This window comes from Rhinolophus hipposideros, assembly GCF_964194185.1.
Source record: "Rhinolophus hipposideros genome assembly, chromosome: 5".
Lineage (NCBI taxonomy): Eukaryota > Metazoa > Chordata > Mammalia > Chiroptera > Rhinolophidae > Rhinolophus > Rhinolophus hipposideros.
Genome location: NC_138051.1, coordinates 48524828 through 48546181, shown reverse-complemented (window position 1 = coordinate 48546181; position 21354 = coordinate 48524828). Strand labels below are relative to the sequence as shown.

The 21354-nt window shown below is 36.2% G+C and overlaps 1 protein-coding gene across 1 annotated transcript in view; it reads right to left on the bottom strand.

Annotated features, from left to right (window-relative positions):
• The window catches only part of UNC13C (unc-13 homolog C), a 497972-nt gene that overhangs the window by 44224 nt on the left and 432394 nt on the right, over nucleotides 1-21354 (bottom strand). Inside the window, exons 28-30 of the mRNA XM_081047963.1 lie at nucleotides 19843-19899; nucleotides 14976-15056; nucleotides 1643-1790 (exon numbers count right to left, since the gene is read on the bottom strand). Of these exons, the coding sequence (XP_080904089.1) occupies nucleotides 1643-1790; nucleotides 14976-15056; nucleotides 19843-19899 (286 nt within the window). The remainder of the gene's footprint in view (nucleotides 1-1642; nucleotides 1791-14975; nucleotides 15057-19842; nucleotides 19900-21354) is intronic.

The window sequence follows — 21354 nt, the reverse complement described above, 5'->3', positions numbered from 1 at the left end:
TCAAGCTTTATTCACCTCAGGATCTTGAGCCCAATCATACCTAGCTGGGGACAGTTGCAGGGGGTTGGGGGGTTGGTGGCTAGGTAGGTAGGGAAGACATGAAAATAAGTTTCCACGAAGCATGGTTGAATGTAGCTATTGAAGAAAATGCAAAGCCATTTCATATCTATATCTTACCAATTTTAGTTATGCCCCCAAAAATGCATACTCAAAAAAAGCCAGAAAAAAAGGAGTAAAAAAATGAAAGAAAGACCAAAACTGAAATAAGTTATGTTAAGTCAGTGAATTATTAGTATTATGGATCTTTTTATTCCTCACACCTCCCATATATTTTAATGTTGCCATATATAACACACAATAAAAATTCATGTGCCAAATTCATAAGCCAAAATTTATACACATATGTAATTTTTTATGATGACATCTATGCTAAAACATGGGCTGAGTGCATACCCACAAACGTAAACCCAGAAAAGCAAAGCAAACATTTTATGTACCTATATTCTCTGGGGGTAAAGCTATAGCACTGTTTATATGATATATTAGAGCTGCATTCATATTTATAAAATTCAGAAAATCTTGGATTATGGATTCAGGGAGTAAGGTTTATGAATATTTCTGTATCTCTTGATAACCCCTCATTAGCTCAACTCTTTTCTCCTCAGATGTAAGCTGGGACTGTCTATCATGTTAAAAAGAGCATTGGTAGCATTTAATTGGGCATTATCAGAAAGCAGCAAGTATTAAAGACAGACCAAACATTTATATGGCACCTACACTGGCATTACTTTTGATGTAGTTAGAAAAGTTAAATATCCATGAAGAAACACCAAGAAGTCTGGAGCACTTTCATCACGGGGGAAAAAAATCTTTATGCTTTATTTTCTGAGGATCTGTCATGAGTGAAGTCCGTGTCCTCTTATTTATGTTTATAATTTCTGTGGTGTGATTTATGATGTTCTAGAGTTTTAGCCTGCATTAGGCTCTTTTTGACTCATGCTGACATTTTCAATAATCTCTCAGAAATGCCAGATCTTAAACGAATACAATTACTAAAATATAATAAATCACAAAGCAACCTGAAAGAAAGGTTATTTAACAGTAATATCCTAGAAGCTTATGAGGTGGGACTTCGCCATGTGAAACAGAGCTGAGCTTTAAATAAAATATTTATCTTTTGGCCCATTTTAAAGTAAAAGTTGGAAACTTGCTCATCTAAAATTAGGATAAAGTAAGACTTCCCTTCTGGAAACCCCAGAGAGGACTTTACATTTGAAATCAGAGTTTTGAAATTATCCTTTTTTTTTTTTTTAAGTTACCAAGACCAGCAAACACTGAATCTTTTCTACTAAATTGAAGAGAATATCACAGTCATGGATATTCAAAACTAGTTTTTACTAAGTTTTATGAAGTTAGACTTACCAAGAATCAACCATTTAGTATTCAGTATACCCTACTATTATTGAAATTATTCGTAAAATTATAATTCATGAGTGCTAAAACATCGGTAATTTTCTTGTAACCTCCACTCTTATTGGTTTAATTTATTATAGTAAATATCATTAATAATATTTATAATCATTTTTTGTGTTGAATTTTCATTAAGTGTTCAGTTTATTATCACATCCAATGTGTTACTTACTCTGTGAGGTTTGAGTGTCTATGAACTTCTTTATCAAGGCATCAGTAGTCTGGGTATACAGACTGAGAGCATATCTCAGAGACTGAAGATCTGGGCTTTTCTCCAAGAAATTCTTTTTGAGGCCATTTCCTCCAGCATGAAAGTATTGCTAAAAAGAAAAGAAATATGTAAGCAGAGGCATTTGGAGAGAGGTAGTGGAGGAGGGGTTTTATTGCTGTAATAGTAAAGCTCAAGTGGAATAATACAATATGATCCATGAAAGGTAGGTACAAAGAAACAGTACTACCACATACCCACTGCTTAGCCATCATCAACTAATTCAGTTCCCTCAATATTTTTGAAATGATGCTCTACTTCCCCCATTCTTGAGGCTGAAGACTTTTTCTCTCATTCAAAACTTTAATGAAGCATATGACATCATGAAGGTGCAGTGGTCAGAATGCTTTCAAATAACACTTACACATAATAATTGTCAACTTGGTTATTGACTTCTATTTCCAGAGCTCAGGGTTGCTAAAATTTCATAAGGAAGGTAGCTCTTCGTCACATATTTCCTCATGAGTTTTGATTTTAGGCCAGGTATTTATTAGTTCATCTTCCCTATCCTCTAATCACACAATGGTGCAGATACAGGTCAACCTAAAGATGCAGAGTGGTCCTTAGAAAGTCAACCTCCCCTGAACATTGTGTTTGACAAATGTATTAAAACACAGAGCGTTTTTTGTTTGTTTGTTTTGTTTTGTTTTTTGGCTATTGTCATCCAACTAATGTAAAACACTACAACATTTATAGGTAACATGATAAGGAAGATATATGTTAAATATGCCCTTTCATAATAAATATGGTCATTAAAGAATGTTAGTGTTTTGCATGCTGCAGCTATTATGCACAACATCTTTTTGGAAAGAATATTTAGAGATATGGGACAGAACTAAAACTTTTTTTCCTTAACCATTTATAGATGGTAATATATTTAATTATTTATAATATTCTCTTGATGTTAGAAAGATGTTTTTCTCTTTCTTTCTCTCTCACAACAATGCTAAACTACGCATTCATTGCAACATGGCTCACTATGATCTATGATCTCACAAAATGACATATTTTGAAAAAGTTCAATAAGTAATTCTGATACATGCTCTTAAATGGATACGTGTATCCCTCTATCCCATTCCTTGAAAAATTCTGAGCTAAAACAATTCAATAAACCGAAAAATCATAATTATATAAATTTTCTTCCTTATTCAAGATGAGGCTTAGAAAAATATTTTGCACATTTATAGGCATCTGAGCACACTTTTAAATAATGTAACAAACAGAAGATTCAGGCTGTAGGCCAGAGAAAGTAGGCAATGGGGATATAATTTGAAGAAAGACTACTCCAATTGTTGACACCATTCTCAAGGAGAAAAAAATTCCATTTCTTTATTCTAGCTGGGTGTACTGTGAAAACATAAGTTGTGGCAAAAGCTATACATGGTTATGAAGAGGAGGCATAGAAAAATGGGAAAAGCCTTTTTTTACTTTTCAAGAGATGACAAAGATAAAACATTTAAAATTATTCTACATTAAAAATTGATCTTCTTATAAAAATGTTGAAGTGTTTTCACAAGTAGAAAGTATTTATTGAGGATTATGAGTTCAGAATTGTTTCAGGTGTTTTGGTGGATGAAACAAAATGATAGTTTTTTATTCAGGAAACATATGATATTTAAGGTGGAAGATATTAAGTGGATGTATTGAGAGGGGAAATTTAGTTTGGCCTGGACATTTCTCCTAGAGGAGTGATGGGGTGCTTTCTGGAGGTCTGTTTACATAATGAACCAAGGAGCTATCAAATGAAAGAACTCATCCTAAGATTAAAGAGCAGTGGGATTAAACTGAACCAAGAATAGGTAGGATCTCTGGAACGAAACACATTCTCCCTCCCAATGTTTCTCAGACAAGCTGCATCCAGTATTACCAAACTTGAGCATAAGAGCTAGAAGATTGTAATAAAAAGAAGTATAGGAAGAATAACAAGAAGCCATTAAAATGGTATTTTGCCATCTCTTGGGACTAATGAAAGTTGTCAAGAAAGATTGTGAAAGACTTTGAAATGATTATTGGGTGTTCTCATAAGTATACCCATCTGGGTTATTTTCACTTTTCATTGTCTTTAAGCTATTTAAAACTCTGTAAATTGTAGAAAATGGGTAATAATGTAAATGACGCTTGTCCATAGAAATGCAAATTAATTATTTCTGGTAGGATGGCACTGGTAGGATTATTGTCCTGTGGCTAGATCTGTCTTGTCTCTCTTTGTAAATTTATTTCAGCTTTCCTTATTGCTTATCCTTATGAGTGGTTCTTGGAATTCTCTTCTGAACAAGTTGCAAGAGCTAACTGTTTCCCTCATTCATTGACGAACTAAGTGACATTTTTGGCATGTTTTACAACTGCATGAATGTTACACTTATACCCCCTTTTAAAATTGTCACTCCAATAAACTTTAATTTTTTAAAAAAACACAACAGAAAAAGAACAAAAAACTGTTAACAGTGTATATAAAGTAGCATGGGTGACAGTATTCATACAGGTGACCATAATTTTTAGTGTTTAATTTGTGAGGACAGGGTCATGGGCCCTTGGCTCTCCCTGACAGCATTGTTGTCAGGGTCTGCCTTCCTGCCTGTTGTTTTCCCCTTAACAAATATTTATTACATGTGTATCATCAGCCAGACCTTGTGCTGGATGACAAGGATATGAAGCTAAAGAGCCCCCGACGTTGCTCAAAAAGGGATTATAATTTAGTAGGAAATGTAACCAAAATGCCAATAAATGACTTCAATAATAGGTTGCATGTGTAAGAAAAGTGATTTGAAATACAGATAAGGGGGAGGTAAGCAATTCTATTGGGGAAGGAATCAGTAGAGGCTTCCAAAGAGGTGACATCCCTGGTATTTATCAGTTTACCAGCACTATCATTTTAAATGTCAGCAGCCCTACACCAGATAAGTCACTACAGTGGACTAGAGAAAGCAGACAATTCCACTGGGGAACCAAGAGAAACCCTAGGCATCTACATAAGAAGAATTGAGGTGCTTGAGTTTTCACAATATATTTCTTTGGTCTAGTTTAAACTATACTGTTTTGCTACTATCATTCTATTCTTATCACTAAACTTGTGCTGCTTGGAAGCTTCAAGTTGCCTCTCTCAGAGAGCCTAGAAAAGTTAAGAGATGGGTGGCATTGTATTCTTAAAGACTCACAATACTTATGGTCATATTAAAGGCTCTGAGATCCTCTCTGATAAAGAAATCTGTTTAACCTTTCACTAACACACAGTAGTTCCCCCTTATTAGCAAGGGATGTGGATGACTGAAACTACAGATAGTACCAAGCCCTATATGTTTTTTCCTATACATACATATCCACTGTAAAGTTTAATTTATAAATTAGGCACAGTAAGGGTTTAACAACAATAACTAATCATAAAATAGAACAATGATAACACTATGCTATAATAAAAGTCATGTGAATGTGGCATTATTAAGTAAAATAAGAGTTACTTGAACACGAGCACTGTGGTAACAGGACAGTTGATCTGATAATAAAGATCTAAGATACTAAGCGACTAACAGAGTGGAGATGCTTTACAAAGGGATGATTCACATCCTGCAGGAGAGCTGAGCTATCATCATGATACTCAGAATGCTGTCCAATTTAAAACGTATGAATTGTTTATTTCTGAAATTTTCCATTTAATATACTTGGGTTGTGGTGGACTGCAGGCAACAAAACCACAGAAAGTAAAACCATGGATAAGGTGGGACCACTGTACCTGGTTCTTAAAATTATTTGTCTAAAGGACACCTATCACACAGGACATCTACTTACACCCTTGGGGGCACAAGTGTTCCATAGAACGTGATTTAGGAAACCCTACGATAGAAGAATGTGATTAGACTTCATATAATTGAGATATTTTTGAGGGTCTAGAAGACTTCATGGAAGAGAGGAATAGAGTTAGGCTATGAAGGTATAAACTATGTATTTGTTCTTGAGCCCCTTACAATAATTTTATAGGAAGACTAGGAAGACATGTTTTACTATGAAGGCATTAGGTCCTAGGTCTCTGGGACATGAAGACTAATCCTGACATGAAAACATGAACAAGATATGAGTTTGTTACTGAGGAAAGCCTATGTCTCTCCCTAGAGTTTTAGGTTACGACACTTAACTGACTTCTGCTCAAGGCTCTAGCAGGATAGTAAGTGGACAGAAGATTCGTAGGAGAAGAAATGATGCCATTGTCTTTTAGGTGCATTGTATGATAGGAAATGTTGCAAGACAAACCTAGGACAGGAGGTAGCAATGTTAGGAGAGAAAACAAGTTGCAATGTGCCAAGACTGAAAGTCTCCATTTAGTGAACACAGATATAAAATATGCCATAGGCTCCTCACTCAAAGAGCAAAGGAAATGACTTCTATGGTTTTGTAAATACAACATTGATGAAATGCTACTTAATGGAAGTCTTTTGCACTAGGTTCAGAACCTGGGTGACAGCTCCTAATAACATAGGGAAGGGGCATGAGGACTATTTTTACAGAAAGAATTAGGAGGTTTGATTCCAAGCCTACTGCCTACATGCTCCAAGACACAGAACTCAGGCAGAGGTTCATCAGTTGCACAGAGCAAACTATCCAAAGACTAGAGATTCCATTATGACCACTCCTGTAGATAAGACCATAACCAATAAAATACAGGTTGTGCTTTATAAGAGTGAAAAACACACCTGCCTCTATTCTTCTTAAGGTAGTTAAAGATAAACTTACCATTGCTCTTCTATCCTCCTTTTCCACCATATCAGTGAAGTTTTTAATGGAAGCAAAAAACACTTATAAACCCTAGCCTTCGGGATGGAGGGTGTCTCTCTTCCACTAGCAATTAGAGACCACCAATGACTATGGGGTGGCCTGTTTTCTTACTTATTCTCTGCTAAAGTAAGTAAAAGTAAGTAAAGTAAGTAAAAGTACTCTATATTGGCTCATGTTTGAATTCTTTCCTATGTGAAGCCAAGAACCCTCTTTTCCTGTCACACAAAGAACAAAGATCTGCTTACGTCACCAGCACAGATAATTAGGAGAAAGGCAGGCATAGTCACTGCATGTGCCTTGTCATTTAGAGACTTTACATTCAGTTTTGACTCTTTGCAAGAGCCCCTGAAGGAGCAGGAGAGAATTTGTATTTTGCTGAGGCTTGGGTATGAAGGATATAAATATGGGACTGTGTATGGGAGTGAATGTCTTAGCTATTAAAACCCACTATCCACAGCTCAGTGCAGCTGAGTTGATCTTCATTAGTTATAACAAAGTATTTTGTAGGGGAATTATAGCCTAGAGGGGAATTTGTGAATGTGGGGTTTTAAAGCTTTCTGGATGTTTCCCTTACGCATGTGGAAAGTGAATTATTCTCCATTTGTTCTAAACAAAAAACTATGACTCAGTTTCTTATTGTTCCTCTGCAACCTGCAGCATAATCCCAAAACCTCCAGTTTGAACTGTTCAGATGTTTTACTTAGACTGGTGCACATTAGCAGAAAATAACTGGCAAATAAGATGTTGGGAGAGGTCATTTCCTCCTCATTCAAGAAAGGAACTTTCAAACAGTTGGAGGACCATGGAGAAGTTGGCTGTTGAGTGCTGTGAAGGATCAGGCTGTCAGCTGGGCGACATTCTCTCTACCCTCAGCTCTGTCCTGGCTGATATTTTCACCATGAACTTGGACAGTAAAGGCAGAAAGCAGGTTTTTCAAATGTGCAGTTGAGCCAAAGCCTGAAGTTATTACAGTGAATGAGAGAATCAGGCTTCAGAAAGGTCTTGGCAGTCTGGAATGGTGGGTCAACACTTATAGGATCAGATGACAAAGAGCACGTGAAAAGGCCTGTATTCATGATAAAATGTTCACTGCAACATTCAGAATGGGGGTAACTTGGCTTAACATCAGTACAATTTTAAAAGCCACAGAGATTTATTTGCTCTCAAGTTCAGTGTTATCGAATAAGTGATGGGGCAGCTATCAAAGCTAATGAAAAATTATCATGCATTAACATAGGCAGATAGATCAAGACAAAGAATGTGACGGAGCAACAACATTCTCTGCTAGTTAGAACAAATCCGGAATATTAGGGTTATTCCTAATTCATTCCTAGGCTTCCTCATTTGTAAGAAATACAGAAAAGTAGAGGACATCCAAAGGTAGCTGAGTAGAATTTTGTAAGGTCTCGAAGACAGGTTATTTGATAAACAGCTGCAGAAAACTTGGGGCAGCAAGATAATTTTATTCAATGTCTGCATGGCTATCATATAGAAAAAGAAATAGAATTATTTTATCGTAGTTTCAAAGGGTGGAAGGAGGACCAATGCACAGCTAACAATACTGTAGATAGCATCTCTCAGTATGAGCCAGAAAATGAAGATGTTGGATTATGTTTCCAATTCTGAGATTTTAGAATTCTCTTCACCTCTTTGACTCTCTGCTCTTTACTTTAAAACATGCTAGAAAATGTAATTCTTCATCTTTCCAATGTATAATGTGATTTTGCATAGATTACTTAACACAGCATATCAATTCATTCATTTGTAGAATAGGGACAGAAATATCCACTGTGCCTGACTGTGGTATGGTAAATATGAAATTAATTACTGTATCCGGAACATATTTGTGAACTGTAAAGTTCTCTCTACTTGTAAGAAAATATACTTAATTGGTAGAATCACTCCCCAAACTCTAGCCCTTTGTTTCCTGAACACTGGCCAGTCTCCAGCAGTTTACTGGATTTTTATTTCTGTGTTTCTGTCACCATATCTAATTCCAACGTGGCAATAGGAAAATGACCCTTTTTGTCTGACTTGCCATTTTTCTCAGTGGAGCCATGCTTTCCTGACTGCCTGGCTGAAACCTCTCACCTTGAGCTCCTCTCTTACTCTTGCTCCAACTTCAGTTGTCAAGTTGCAGTGACTCTTCTCTTTTTGTGTCTTCTCCATCTTTCACTTTCTACTCCTAAGGCCACCACCCTGGTGATAGCACTCCTCATCTATGCATTAAATAAATGTAACTCATCTCTATGACTACATTCTCTAATAAGTCAATCCATTCCGCACATTCTTGTGAAATTTCAATTTGTAAGATGGCACTTTTAGCATGCCAGCTATTTTCAAAATCATCAATCGAAAATATATGGCTCCTGTTTTATAGAATCCCCTGAGGGTGCAAAAGGACCTCTGTACTTTCAATCCAACCATTTCCTGTTATTTCATTTTATCCTGTTTTACTTTGAAAACCTCCAGTGAAGTCCCGTCCAGGGGATAGAATGGTGTAGTCACTCACTCCTGGCGCTCTACTCTCGTGCCTTTCTATGGTGAAATCCTTTCTCTTTGAGTATGTTCAAGTCATGAGTCTCCCTCCAAGAAAAAACTTGTCTTTCCTCTCTAGCCCGTGAACTCCTTTCTGTCCCATCAAGGTCACTCCTCTAGCTTTTCCCGACCTCTTGAATTCACAGTGGCTGCTCACTCCTCTAAATCCCTACCACTTTTTATCTGTGCCCCTTCATTACCATCTGTGTTACCCGTTTCATCACTTACATTGTTGTCTAATAAGTTAACATATATCATTATCTAATTTTCAATGTGTCTTTTCCATCTTTTAATCTACACTAGAAACTCCTTGAGAGAAAGAACAACACTGCTTCCTAGAGGGGAGTCTCAGAAAATACTGAAGTCTCTTCAGGGGATTTGTGCCCTTTATGGTCAGATGCTGTGCACAAGAAACCAAAGGGCCAGAAGACCTAAGCACGTGACCTATTGCTTGGGGCAAAGGATCAGATTTAATAACTTCACTGAGAGAGAATAAAAGGTTTATTGAGAAAAGTGACGAAAAACCTGGTTGCTGCAGAGTATGTGGGATTGTGGGTTTAATAATAGAAAGGGGCTCTTGCAAGGTAAACCCGTTCTCAGGAAACATGGTAGTTTCTTTTATGAAGAGATTTCTATATGACAAGAACTGTTTTAATTATGTTATATGTGATAACATTTACTTTTCTGACAATAATCCCTTAAATCCTATTTTTATTCTCATAGGAGAGGACAGTAACATGCACACTTGCGTTTCTCTCTCTTAAGCACCCACCATTCTGATATTCTAATTGCCAGTGACATAATACCCACATAGTTTCAAATATTTTATTTACATTTGTATTGATATTCATTTTCTGATATTTGCAAAGGCTTCCACTCTTCATAGTAATATGTTGGCTTCCTAATGTAAAGGTGTCTGGTGAGGGCTACTGTTACCAAATCTGAATGCAGGTTGGAAAGAGCTATGTGCGTATGAAGTATCATTTTCTTTATCTTGAAAAACATCCAGAGATTTTTTTTCTGTTTCTTATATTCTTCACGAAATTGCCAAAAAAATAGAGCACTTCAGACCTGGTTGTATTTTGTGAAACAAAAAAATAGTACTGCTAAAAAAAAAAAAAAATCAGAATAAATATTGCCTGCATGCTTTGCAAGACATTCCTTTTATAATCCCACTAAAAAACTCTCTAAATTCTTCAGCTCTTCAGAGTTATCATATCTTTGAAGGTCTTTCCCAATCTGTTTTTACTGATTGATGGGAACATGCTAATATTTATTCACGAGTTTGCAGGAGAATTTACTTTTTGGTAACATATTATTTTGGTGGCAATTTCCCAACATCATTTTTCCCCTTACAATACCTGAATCATAATTTTGGTAAACTTAGGCAGATAATTCATTTTGTAAACTTAGATAAAATACTGACCTGTTTTTAACAACTAAGGTTTACTTAAAAATGTTTGATAGATATTTAAAAAATTATTTTCTTTTACAACTGGAGTCCTCTTATACATCAGATCAGATTAGGCTATCCCCTCCCTTTTACCAACAAACTGAAGTTCAGATTCTTTACCTTTATGTTTAAGCCTCAGTATTTTTGCTCCAATCCAATGTTCCTCTTTTGTTCTCTAAAGTGCTCAACCATCATGCTATGTTCCACTACACTAGACTATGAAGTTTTTTGGCTTACCCACACCTTCTCACATTTCACTCATGCTTACCTCTAGGCCTATAATGGCTTTGCCCTGAGCTTTTCCCCAATTTATCCTCCAAACCCCCAATTTTCCTCTTTAGAAAGCTGTTCCCTAGACATCCACAGAGAATTCATCAGCCTTTCTGCACTTCTCAGCACTTTGTCCCCATCTATTTTATTTTATCAACTGTACAATTTTTGTTCCTAAGTCAAGACGAGTCTATCTCCAGCCACCTCTTCACTGCTCACCATATTTTCCACATAAAATAAATCTTCAAATAATAATTTTTGAAGTACAATACTCCAGACTAGGTAATGTACTGTGTCGTTCCCGTGAGCAGCTGAATTTTAAGCAATGCAAAAACTATACTTAAAATGACTTTTTTAAAAAAGAAGATGCTGAGAAGCAGCCAACAAAAGTTGCCTCATGAATAACGGAAAGCAGGATGGAGTAGGACCTTACTCAGGGTAAGGACCTCAGAGCCATAACATCATAGATCTGGAATCCTGACTATCAGAAACGGTGTTATATAGGATTAGGTCAGAAAGCAGTAAGTAAATTCCAAAACTATATTTGAATAGTATTCATATTTAGTCCAAATACTTTCCTTTTTACCAAGAAATACAGATTTCAAAAAGAGTCGTGATTCACATGTTTATCATTTTCAAACCTCTGTATTGCCACTGCGTGAAATCAAATACATGTGCAGCACGCATGGCAGAGTGTCATATTCAGGTCCCAACAACAAGTATTCCAAGGGAATTTGGAAGAGTGGGAAAACATAAAACCAGCCAGCTTTTTTTTCTGGGTATTTTAAACTTTATCATAAAATAACCCGAGGATTGTTCAAGATATAAGAATTTCCTTCAACCTGGGATTCATGCTCATGTCAAGAGTACCTGCTGTTGGACAAACGTCGGTTTCGCTTTGAAAGAAACCCACTTTTCAGGGAATCCCACAGCAGTCCTGAGTCCTCCTAAGATGTGGTCTGAGATTCCAAAGCTAAGCTAGGACCCCTTCAAACTAGGGTTGCCCAACTGGCCTCTCGACTCGCTTGCACATACTGATTAAGTTGTCAGCTATCTGCCTCATTCCCAGCGCTACCTGTCTACTCTTATTTTTAAATACTATCGATTTGGCTGAGTTGGCAGGTGAATTTCTGTTACTTGTACCATGTTCTACCCTTCCTATTTATAGTTGAAACTACATGTGACTGGTGTGACAAAATAATCTAATAAAATTTTTATTATTTAAGAGAGTTAATATTTTTATCAAAACTTGCATAGAGGTTCGAGGATTTTAAATTATTTTTAAATAATTAAAAAATAAATAATTGAAATATAGTATTTTAACTTAGAAAGACCTAATCACTCTGAAGAAATAGTATCAATTTTAGCCTGCTGTATTTTACCTATAGTTTGTTAACATTTAGTGAAATAATGTGACATAGAAGCAGGGACACTGACCTTAGATTTGGAGTTCTTTCTGAGCTCTGCCAATGACTAGCAGCTCTGTGGCCTTAGGCAAACAATTGCAACTCCCTTAGCCTCTGTTTTCTCATCTATAAAATGTAAACGATAATTCTTGACCTATCTAACACCCAGGATATTTATAAGGTTCAGGTGAGATGATATACATACCTGAAAATGTTTGAAAAAATGAAAAACCCTATTTCAGTCTATGTCCTACAAACTCCGTAACATTCTCCTTCTTCCTTTCTCACTCCCAGCTTATTTGCTTAACTTGAGCTAAAGGGAAATTAAGGCTCATTTCTTTGGCAGCCTTTGGGATTTAGTCTGGGTAGCGTACGTTGCTTCTAAGAACGTTTTTCTTATGAGGTCTCTGCTTACTTTCTAGTGTTCCCTTTACTGGGCTCCAGGCAGACACTGGGGTTACAATTATTTTAAGTACCGTGTTTCCCCCAAAATAAGACCTAGCCGGACAATCAGCTCTAATGTCTAATGCGTCTTTTGGAGCAAAGATTAATATAACACCTGGTATTCTATTCTATTCTATTCTATTCTATTCTATTCTATTCTATTCTATTCTATTCTATTCTATTCTATTCTATTCTATTCTATTCTATTCTATTCTATTCTACTCTATTCTATTGTATCTGGTCTTATAGTAAAATAAGGCCCGGTATATTATATTATATTACGTTATACTATACTATATTATACCCGGTGTTATAGTAAAATAAGACCGGGTCTTATATTAATTTTTGCTCCAAAAGACGCATTAGAACTGATTGTCCGGCTAGATCTTATTTTCGGGGAAACACGGCAGTATTTCTCGTTCTCCTGAATTTCTTTGTAATCAATAGCAGAATTAGTACTGGGTAGTACAGTCACTAGGGGCAAATTTCAGACGCAGAGAAGATAAAGGGAGTCCTAGCTTTGGCTAACTGACGACAAGACCATTGAAAGCAGGTATCAGGTGAATGCCTTGGCAGGTGGGCGGAACACAGGGACAAGAGAATCTAATAGCAGGCACAGCAGGCCTGGCATGGAGATATCTGAGAAAGAGGTGGCACCACAGAAGTTGGGGAATAGGGGAGCTGGAGACCTAACTTCAGACTCTGAGGCTCAGGAGGACCAGTGTCCGACTCCAGTCCTGGAAGAACAAGATAACGACACAGATCCACTGACTGGATCTTGGACATCAGGTAAGTGCTAAAGAGATAGGCAAGTGTCTGGTGGATGAATTGAAAGATCATCACAGACGATCTGGATGGGAAGATGGGATAGCTGAGTTGTCAAGATGCAGATCCAGGGGGATGTTCTTGGGGATCAGGACTGTCCCAGAGCTTGGACAGAGCTTGGCCTACAGGTGGTGGTCATGTGTCATGACCAAGAATTAGAGAAATGTTGGGATTGGGGACAGGAGCCAGATCTTTGTATGACAGGAGCTTGAAACTTTATATGCCATAACCTATTTTCACAGAATACATTTTCCTTTCTCTCGAAGTCATGCACTGACCTAATAAAAGCCATGAAGGGCCGAGTTCAGATTCTAAAATTTTTTACTGTTTTTCCTTTTCATGGTGCGCTTCAGAGTTCTTACTTTTTCTACTAGCATTTCCATGTCTATAGCTATTAGTACTGCTGTAACTCCAAAGGTCAGTCATTTCTTATTTATATTTTTGGAAATAATTTTTAAAAAGAACTGGTTTTACATTATTTTCCTGCTATTTCTTTTTCATGTTTTCCATTTTTTTTCTTCAAAATTACTTTGCAAAAGTTCCATACTTTCAGACAACACTCTTATTGTATCTTTAGAAACTCCATTTCTGTAATCTCACTGTCCAAATTCACACTCCCCACTTTCCACGAGGTGTCACAAAACTCTCACAGATTTCATTTTGCTATTTTTGACATCGAAGAAGCAAAAGATAGCCTCTTATTAAGTGCTGACACTGCAAAACAAAAGCTATGAGATGACAGTTTTGTGAAGGTGGCCCATTGTTATACGGGTCAAACTCTGTTTTAATGAATGCCATTGTCCTGACTCTTTCTATCCAGTGAGACTGTCCTGTGCTCTGCAAACATCTCCTGGTAGCTGATGCTTTTTACTACACTGTTCACATATTCTGGAGAATCGATGAAGCATGGAGACACTGGATGTGGCTTAAATACAGGAGATAATGAATTTTTCACTTTTTAATAAACTTCCACATGTAAATATAAAATTTAAGTATATAATTATGAAAACAAAGAACTTCTAAGTTAAATTTTGACCTGTGTCCACGTTTGACCTATACTACACTCATTTTTGGTCGATCTATGGCTATGAAAAACTAATGCACGTAACATAATGCCTTTGGGTTTTCAGCAGAAAATTAAATTATTGCGCTTTCTAAGAGAGGGGAGAAGATTGATCTTTTAAAAACCATTTCAACAAGCATAGAACACATAAAAAAGAAATTCTGTTAACTCCAAATCCCCTGAAGCGTCTCTCTAACTGGGCTTTGGGAATAGTACATGTCTTTCTTTGAAAACATATGTTACAACACAGGCTTCATGCATGTTTTCTAGAGATAGACAAAGGAGGCAAGTACAAGGGCAGAGCAATATGGATGTAATAGATAGTATGGGTTGAATCTGACACACTCTGAAAACGTACCTATCCAACTGTCTATTGTATCCATAGCACAGCTCTACAGATAGGCATCTGGTGTACCGTTCTCTGAGGGCACACCAAGGGTTCTGCATGCATATCCAGGGACAATATCACCTCACCTTGATGGTAGCCAGGACCACCTCCATTACAGCGCACTGTCTGGGCGTCAGGCCCTTGGCATCTTCTCGAATCATGTGCTCCTGGAAAACAGGTTTACAACTGCTTATAAAATAACCAGTTCATTTAGTGAACAACTATTTTCAAACGATATCTGTATAATCCCCATACGCAAAGATTTCCTATTTGAAATATATTCTTCCTATGGATACTTTTTAGATGAGTATTTTGTCCTATATTTAATAAATATCCATTTTGCCAAAAGAGGAAATGTTAAATGGTTTAGTTAAAGGGAAGTACTTTGATTCATATATATCTTTCTTTTTTCTCAGAAGGTATGTTAGAAAAAAAGACAATCCTGGAAAATGTATGTCAAAGCTTTTTCACCTTAATTTCTTGCTTTATGTTCAATAACACTAAGGAAAGTCAATATTAGAAGGGACTTAAGAGGTGAATGTTAGCCTCTCTAAATTACTACCGATAAAAACTACTTTTGAGTAAAGCCTCTAATTTATTCTTTCTTGGATCCTCTTAATGCTTAGTCATTACTAGAAAAAGCCCCCAAAATTTGCCTGAAGTTGAGTCTGGATACTTTCAATATTTTAAAATCATTTTTCAATATTTTAGAACTGATGTTAGAATTGATGTCCATGTTTTACAATGGATTTTCCTCATTGTTCACTGTGGCCTGCCTCAACCCATTATTCAAAGCTTATTTATGGAAATGATGGTAGAAACATGAATACAATAATAAAGAGAATAGAAATTTGTCTAAGAGAAAATTTTAAAATTTCTACCCTCTCAAATTAATACACTCTCCTCAGGGCTAGCATTATTCTAGTCAGTAAGAATCAACAAATATTTATTGAGTGCTCATTATGTGCCCGTACTCCTGTTCCAGATGATTGATACACATTGTTCAACAAAGAAAGACTTTTGTCCTCTTGGAACTTAAATTCTAAGTTTTCCAGGTGCCTTTGTGTGGACTAGAGGAAAAGCCGATGGGGGCAGACACAGTTCTGAGAACATCTGGCTTGATTCATGGTTCAGTGCCTTTGGTCAGTAATCAAAGGTGTCTCTTTTTCTGTGGGGCACATCTCCGCCTCAGCACATATGGCTTGGCAAGTGGCACATGGGCTTTATTTCAACCATAATTCTCAACCTCAGCCAGGCACTCTATGCAACGCACAAATTGTACAATCACAACTAGGGGCTCATCGTTCCATTCTAGCCCTTATTCTATTATTTAGTAGATGCCACAACTTCCTGAAGATAATCTCTTACTTCTATAGACTTTCAGTGCCTCTCTTAGAAAATTATCACCTTCTAGGCACTTGATATATTTTCGGTAATTGAATTGTACTTTCTTCAGCATATTGTAGGGCTCAATAGGCTTAAATGGAATCATACTCCTTTCAATATTATTGAAACCATGGTACAATGCTTCATGGATCCATGGTACATAATTCTGCATCTCGCTGCATCTTTCTCTGATATAGGGATTTCAACTCAATCACATGAGTCCATTTAATATTTTTAAAGAGGAATATTAAATACCCTTTGAGACTCAAAGAGTAATGGGAAATGTTTGCTGAATTATAAGGAGAAATACTTTAAGGCAAGTAAATACAAATATTTTATAATAAATAAATCTGGCTTCAGTCTTGACTGGCTTTACAATGTGGTCACATTATTTTTTAGTAGATGCTGATAAGTAATATATGTGGAGCTGTAGAAAAATATAGTACTTACTAAAAACAATTTTCTGGGATTTAACAACAGCTCATTCAGAGAAGAGGGTCTCTGAAAGAGGATAGCAATGTTATTGTCCAATGAGTTACTGCTTGCTTGCAGTAACCTCATAGTCTCGGATGTATTTTTATTAATTGGTTTTGATTTTGAATCACTTGTCCATGAAGATGTATTCATATTTTTTAAAGAATTTATGACAAATAAATCTTATCCCATTAAATAGTAATAGTTGGTTATACATATATTCATACAATATGAAGTTCCAGAAGTATGAGGTAATAAAAAAATATGTCAAACTGTTGAATAAATACTTGCTTTATGAATCAATCCAAAATCATAGTTCCCTCATTGTTATATTTTTCTTGATTCTGTGTTCTTTTAGTAGAGTTGTTATTTGTTAATATTTCTATGTAGGATTTCTAAATTTATCCATTAGTACAATTATTTTAAATCGTACTTTTTCAGTGGATCAAATCTCCTTTCAAACTAATGTAAAAAATATAAAGACCCACAGTTTAAAATGAAACAAACAAACAAAATGCCAAAACATTGGTACTGACCTTCTTGTAAAATAAGGGAAAATAGCTTTGTAATATTTCAAGTTTCTTTATGAAGGCTAGATTTTTAAGTTTTTGCATGTGACCTTAGAGACCTTATTGCTCTGTAATTCAAATAATAACTAAATGGATTAATAATTTAAAAAATAAAAAAATCAAGAGTCAGTAATAGAAAACTATGATACAGAACGAAGTCTTTTTCCATAACCTATGAATAACAAGATTCAATTTTCAGTCCTTCAGATTATTTCAGTGTTGGTGAAATAAGACTTTGAGGACATTTTATTCATAATTCTCTCTTAGTATATTACAATTGAAAAAAAAAAAACTCATTGAAGAAATTTGGGGGCTTCAAAGGGACCTAAACTGTTATGTTTTCTGTGGACTCTTTTTCCCATGTGGCATGTATATGCCCTCTGGGGAGCCAGTCTCCATCCCACTCAGAGTTTATAAGATTTCAACAGGGCTGAATTCACCTCCCACTCAGGGCTGGGTATATGAGTTAAGCCAAAGTAGCATATGGCACTCACCAGTCTTGGGAATGGTGGTTGGCTTAGGCTTGGTGATAACACTCTGTTAGAGCTGGTGATATGCCAGTGGGCTTTACTGGAATTCCTTGCATCAATTCACTAGACAATTTCAAGTTCAAAAATGTTAGTCATAGAGCAGAGACAACCATTTTACAAGCAGGAAGGGAGGTTTGTTACTGCAATACATCAAATAAGGAATGAGCAGAGCTGAAAGATAGTGAGTCTCTGTTCTATAACATCATTTGAGGTCCTAATCAAGCAGTGATGGAAACCAGGGTTATCCCAGGACTATATAGTTTCATGTAGCAATAAATTCTCTCCTGGCTTATGTTAGTATGGCTTTCCATCATCTGAAACTGAAACATTTCTAGCTGATATAACGATCCATTCAGAAAACTGAAGCTCGGGGAGATGGAGTATGTTTCCTAACATCACACAGATGCTAGAAACATAGCCAGGGCCATTTCTTTTGTAATGAGATACTACACTGTTTCACTTTCATGGTTTTATATGAGAAACTTCAACACTGTATAAATCCATTTTTCAAAGTAGAAACTAGAAATTTTAGGGATGTAATAAAGAGGGATTAAAAACAGAGATGTGAAACACAAAATGTTAGTTTGGCCATGACATCTACCTTCTACCTTCCCTTTGAACTGTCAACATCACTGAATACCTGTAAGAAACAATTTTTGATGACGGTTATATCTTCTAAATGGATTATTGGCTTTTATTTTCCCCTGAGGAAGGGGATAATGTAAGTGATAAAATAGGATTCTGAAATTATAGGGCACCTATTTTGTCTCAGTAAGTAATTACACGGTCAAATGGATTATCCTCTTCTTGTGTTGTACACACAAAACAATCCCAGTGATACCTCACTCTGAGCTGCCAGCAAGTAAGCTCCTTCTGTGAGTGTGAGGTGGCATATTCCTTGCAGTTACCATGCAAAGGTCGTGTATGCATTGTCTCACTTATCTTCACAATAGTCCTATGAACTAAATGTTGAAATGTTCTGCATCTTACCAATGCCACATCTGAAGGTTAAAAAGGTTAAATACTTTGGCTAGTGTCCTCACATATTTGGAAGCAGCTGAGGTAGAACTGGAACCAAGATTGTCTGTGTCTGGAACCCATTCCCATGCTACACTATATTCTAATAGATAGAAATGAAACAAAAACATGTATTTCAACTAGAGGCACAATGTTGGCTGATACGTGGTACATTGAATGAATGAACGGATGAAGGAAATGTAGTCTATAAATACAATGGAATATTACTTGGCCTTTAAAAAGAAAGAAATCCTACCATGTGTGATATCATAGATAGACCTGGAGAACATTATAAGTGAAATAAGAAGCCAGTCACAGAAGCACAATATATATTTCAGCCGGTTAAGTTCCTATCCTAAAGGGACAGAAACTGGGCTTCCCCGCACAACTGCAAAGTCTTGTGAATGTCAAGCAATAATTAAAGGTGGGATTATGTAGTCAGCAAATTCCCGTTTATAATGGAGTTGAATACAATGACAAGTTTAATATCTGCTTTGAGGAGTTTCATTTTCCTACATTAAATTTTTGCCCATGAGACTTCTCTACATTTTACTGGATTTCTATGAAGCATTCCATTTTGCCTTTATGCACCCAAAGCCAGTTTAGTATATGAAAGAAAATATATTCTGTAATTTATTCCCAAAGTAGGAATGCTGAATGCTACAACACAAAGCCCCAAATTCCCAGTTGACCTACCAATTGGAAAATGTGAGAAATATGGCAGAAAGTAAAACAGCAAAATTTAGTCCCTAAAGTTTGACGTGACTCATGAAAGTCACAAATTTAGTCCCTCATGAAAGCAAAATTTAGTCCCTAAAGTTTGACGTGACGTCATGAAAGCAGACGGTGAGATCACAGACACTCATCTTCTTAGCCCTGCATTGCTCGATACTACTACTGGGAGGAGGATGGTTTCTTGCAGAGCTATAGTTAGTTCATAACTCTTCAGAAACAGTATTTTAAAAAATTCTTATTACCTTCAGTTTGGATAATTGTCCAAGATCTTTAGCAGCGATGAAAATCATCTGGGGTCCCTAAAGATACACATTAAAAAAAAAAAAAAAAGGAAAGACTCAGTCTTAAGATCTTTAGTAATAGTCACAGTAGAAGTGTATTCAAAAGAGAATTTGTTATACACATTAAAAAAAAAAAAGGAAAGACTCAGTCTTAAGATCTTTAGTAATAGTCACAGTAGAAGTGTATTCAAAAGAGAATTTGTTTTATTTATTTCCATATTATATTTTTGACTGTTATGCCAGATGCCCTTAATTGGTCTGTCTTATAGATTGGGTCAAAGATATCTAGCATTGCTGGCAATATAACTGTCGTTATAGGCATTCCACTTCTGAAAATTTCAAGTCTGAGTTACTGAATGCGTTGCTGCTAATGTAGGTAGTTTAATGTAGCATAAGGATGAATCAGTTATCTTTATGTTTTATCAGTTTTTTTTAATAGAGGCAACTCCCTTACTTCATTCCTTCCCAAAATAAATCTATGCAAAATTTCAAGATACAGAGCTGAAAAAGGTGGAGCTGCTCCTCCCACAATGCTGTACAAACTACCAGAGACCTGTCCTTTCAACTCTACCCTCAGCTGGAGCTTTTTCTTGGAACTTGAAGGTCCTGGAAAGAGTTTGAAAAACAGAACAAATCATCCAAAATACTACTAGAATGAAAAACTAGAGGCTTGTCTGTTGGTAAATGTGACAGACATTTAAATTTGGCTAAGTTCATTAGCAGTCTAGATTATTTTCACAGTCAGGAAAATCAGCCATTCTGGAGTAAAATTCTCCATTTCTTAGTGGAGCTTGTATATTCATTAGGAAATTAAAGACTACAAAGTTCATGAGAACAGCAGCCATGCCTAATTTTTGCCTATATTTTATCCCCAGCACCCAGGCAGTGTCTCGTACATAGCAGAAGCTCAAAGAACATTTATTGAATGAATGAATGATGTAGCTTCATACTTAGAGATCTCAACACTAGAGAAAATTGAGGTGATGGTAAGCTTTCCTAGGGAAAACCTTATATCAAAGCTGAAATGTTGTATATAGCATTTCTGTTATAACATTATGTATGTATTCTTAAAACAAACTCTTATTCTATAAAATTTTACACTAGAAATAGTATGGCTCAGGGGGAAAACAGTGGGCAGGACAGTCAAAGCTCATGTAATTTTATTATCAAATAACTGTCAAAACCAATAAATGATACTTTGGGAGAGAGTTCAGACAGCTCCCAGGTTGCTTAGTGAGGCTGGTGGCTGCCTCAAGGCATATCAAAAATGCAAAAAAAAAAACCCCAAAAAACAAAACAAACAAACAAACAACAAAAGAATAGAGTAAAATTAAGGGTTGAGAGGATACCTTGAAATGATCCATAGAAGTGAAGATCTGAGCACAGGGGAGAATACCTGACATGTGTGAGAGCCGTGCAAAGTATATCTTTCTGGCTAGAAGGCCATTGGGCAAGTGGAGACTTCCTTGCTTT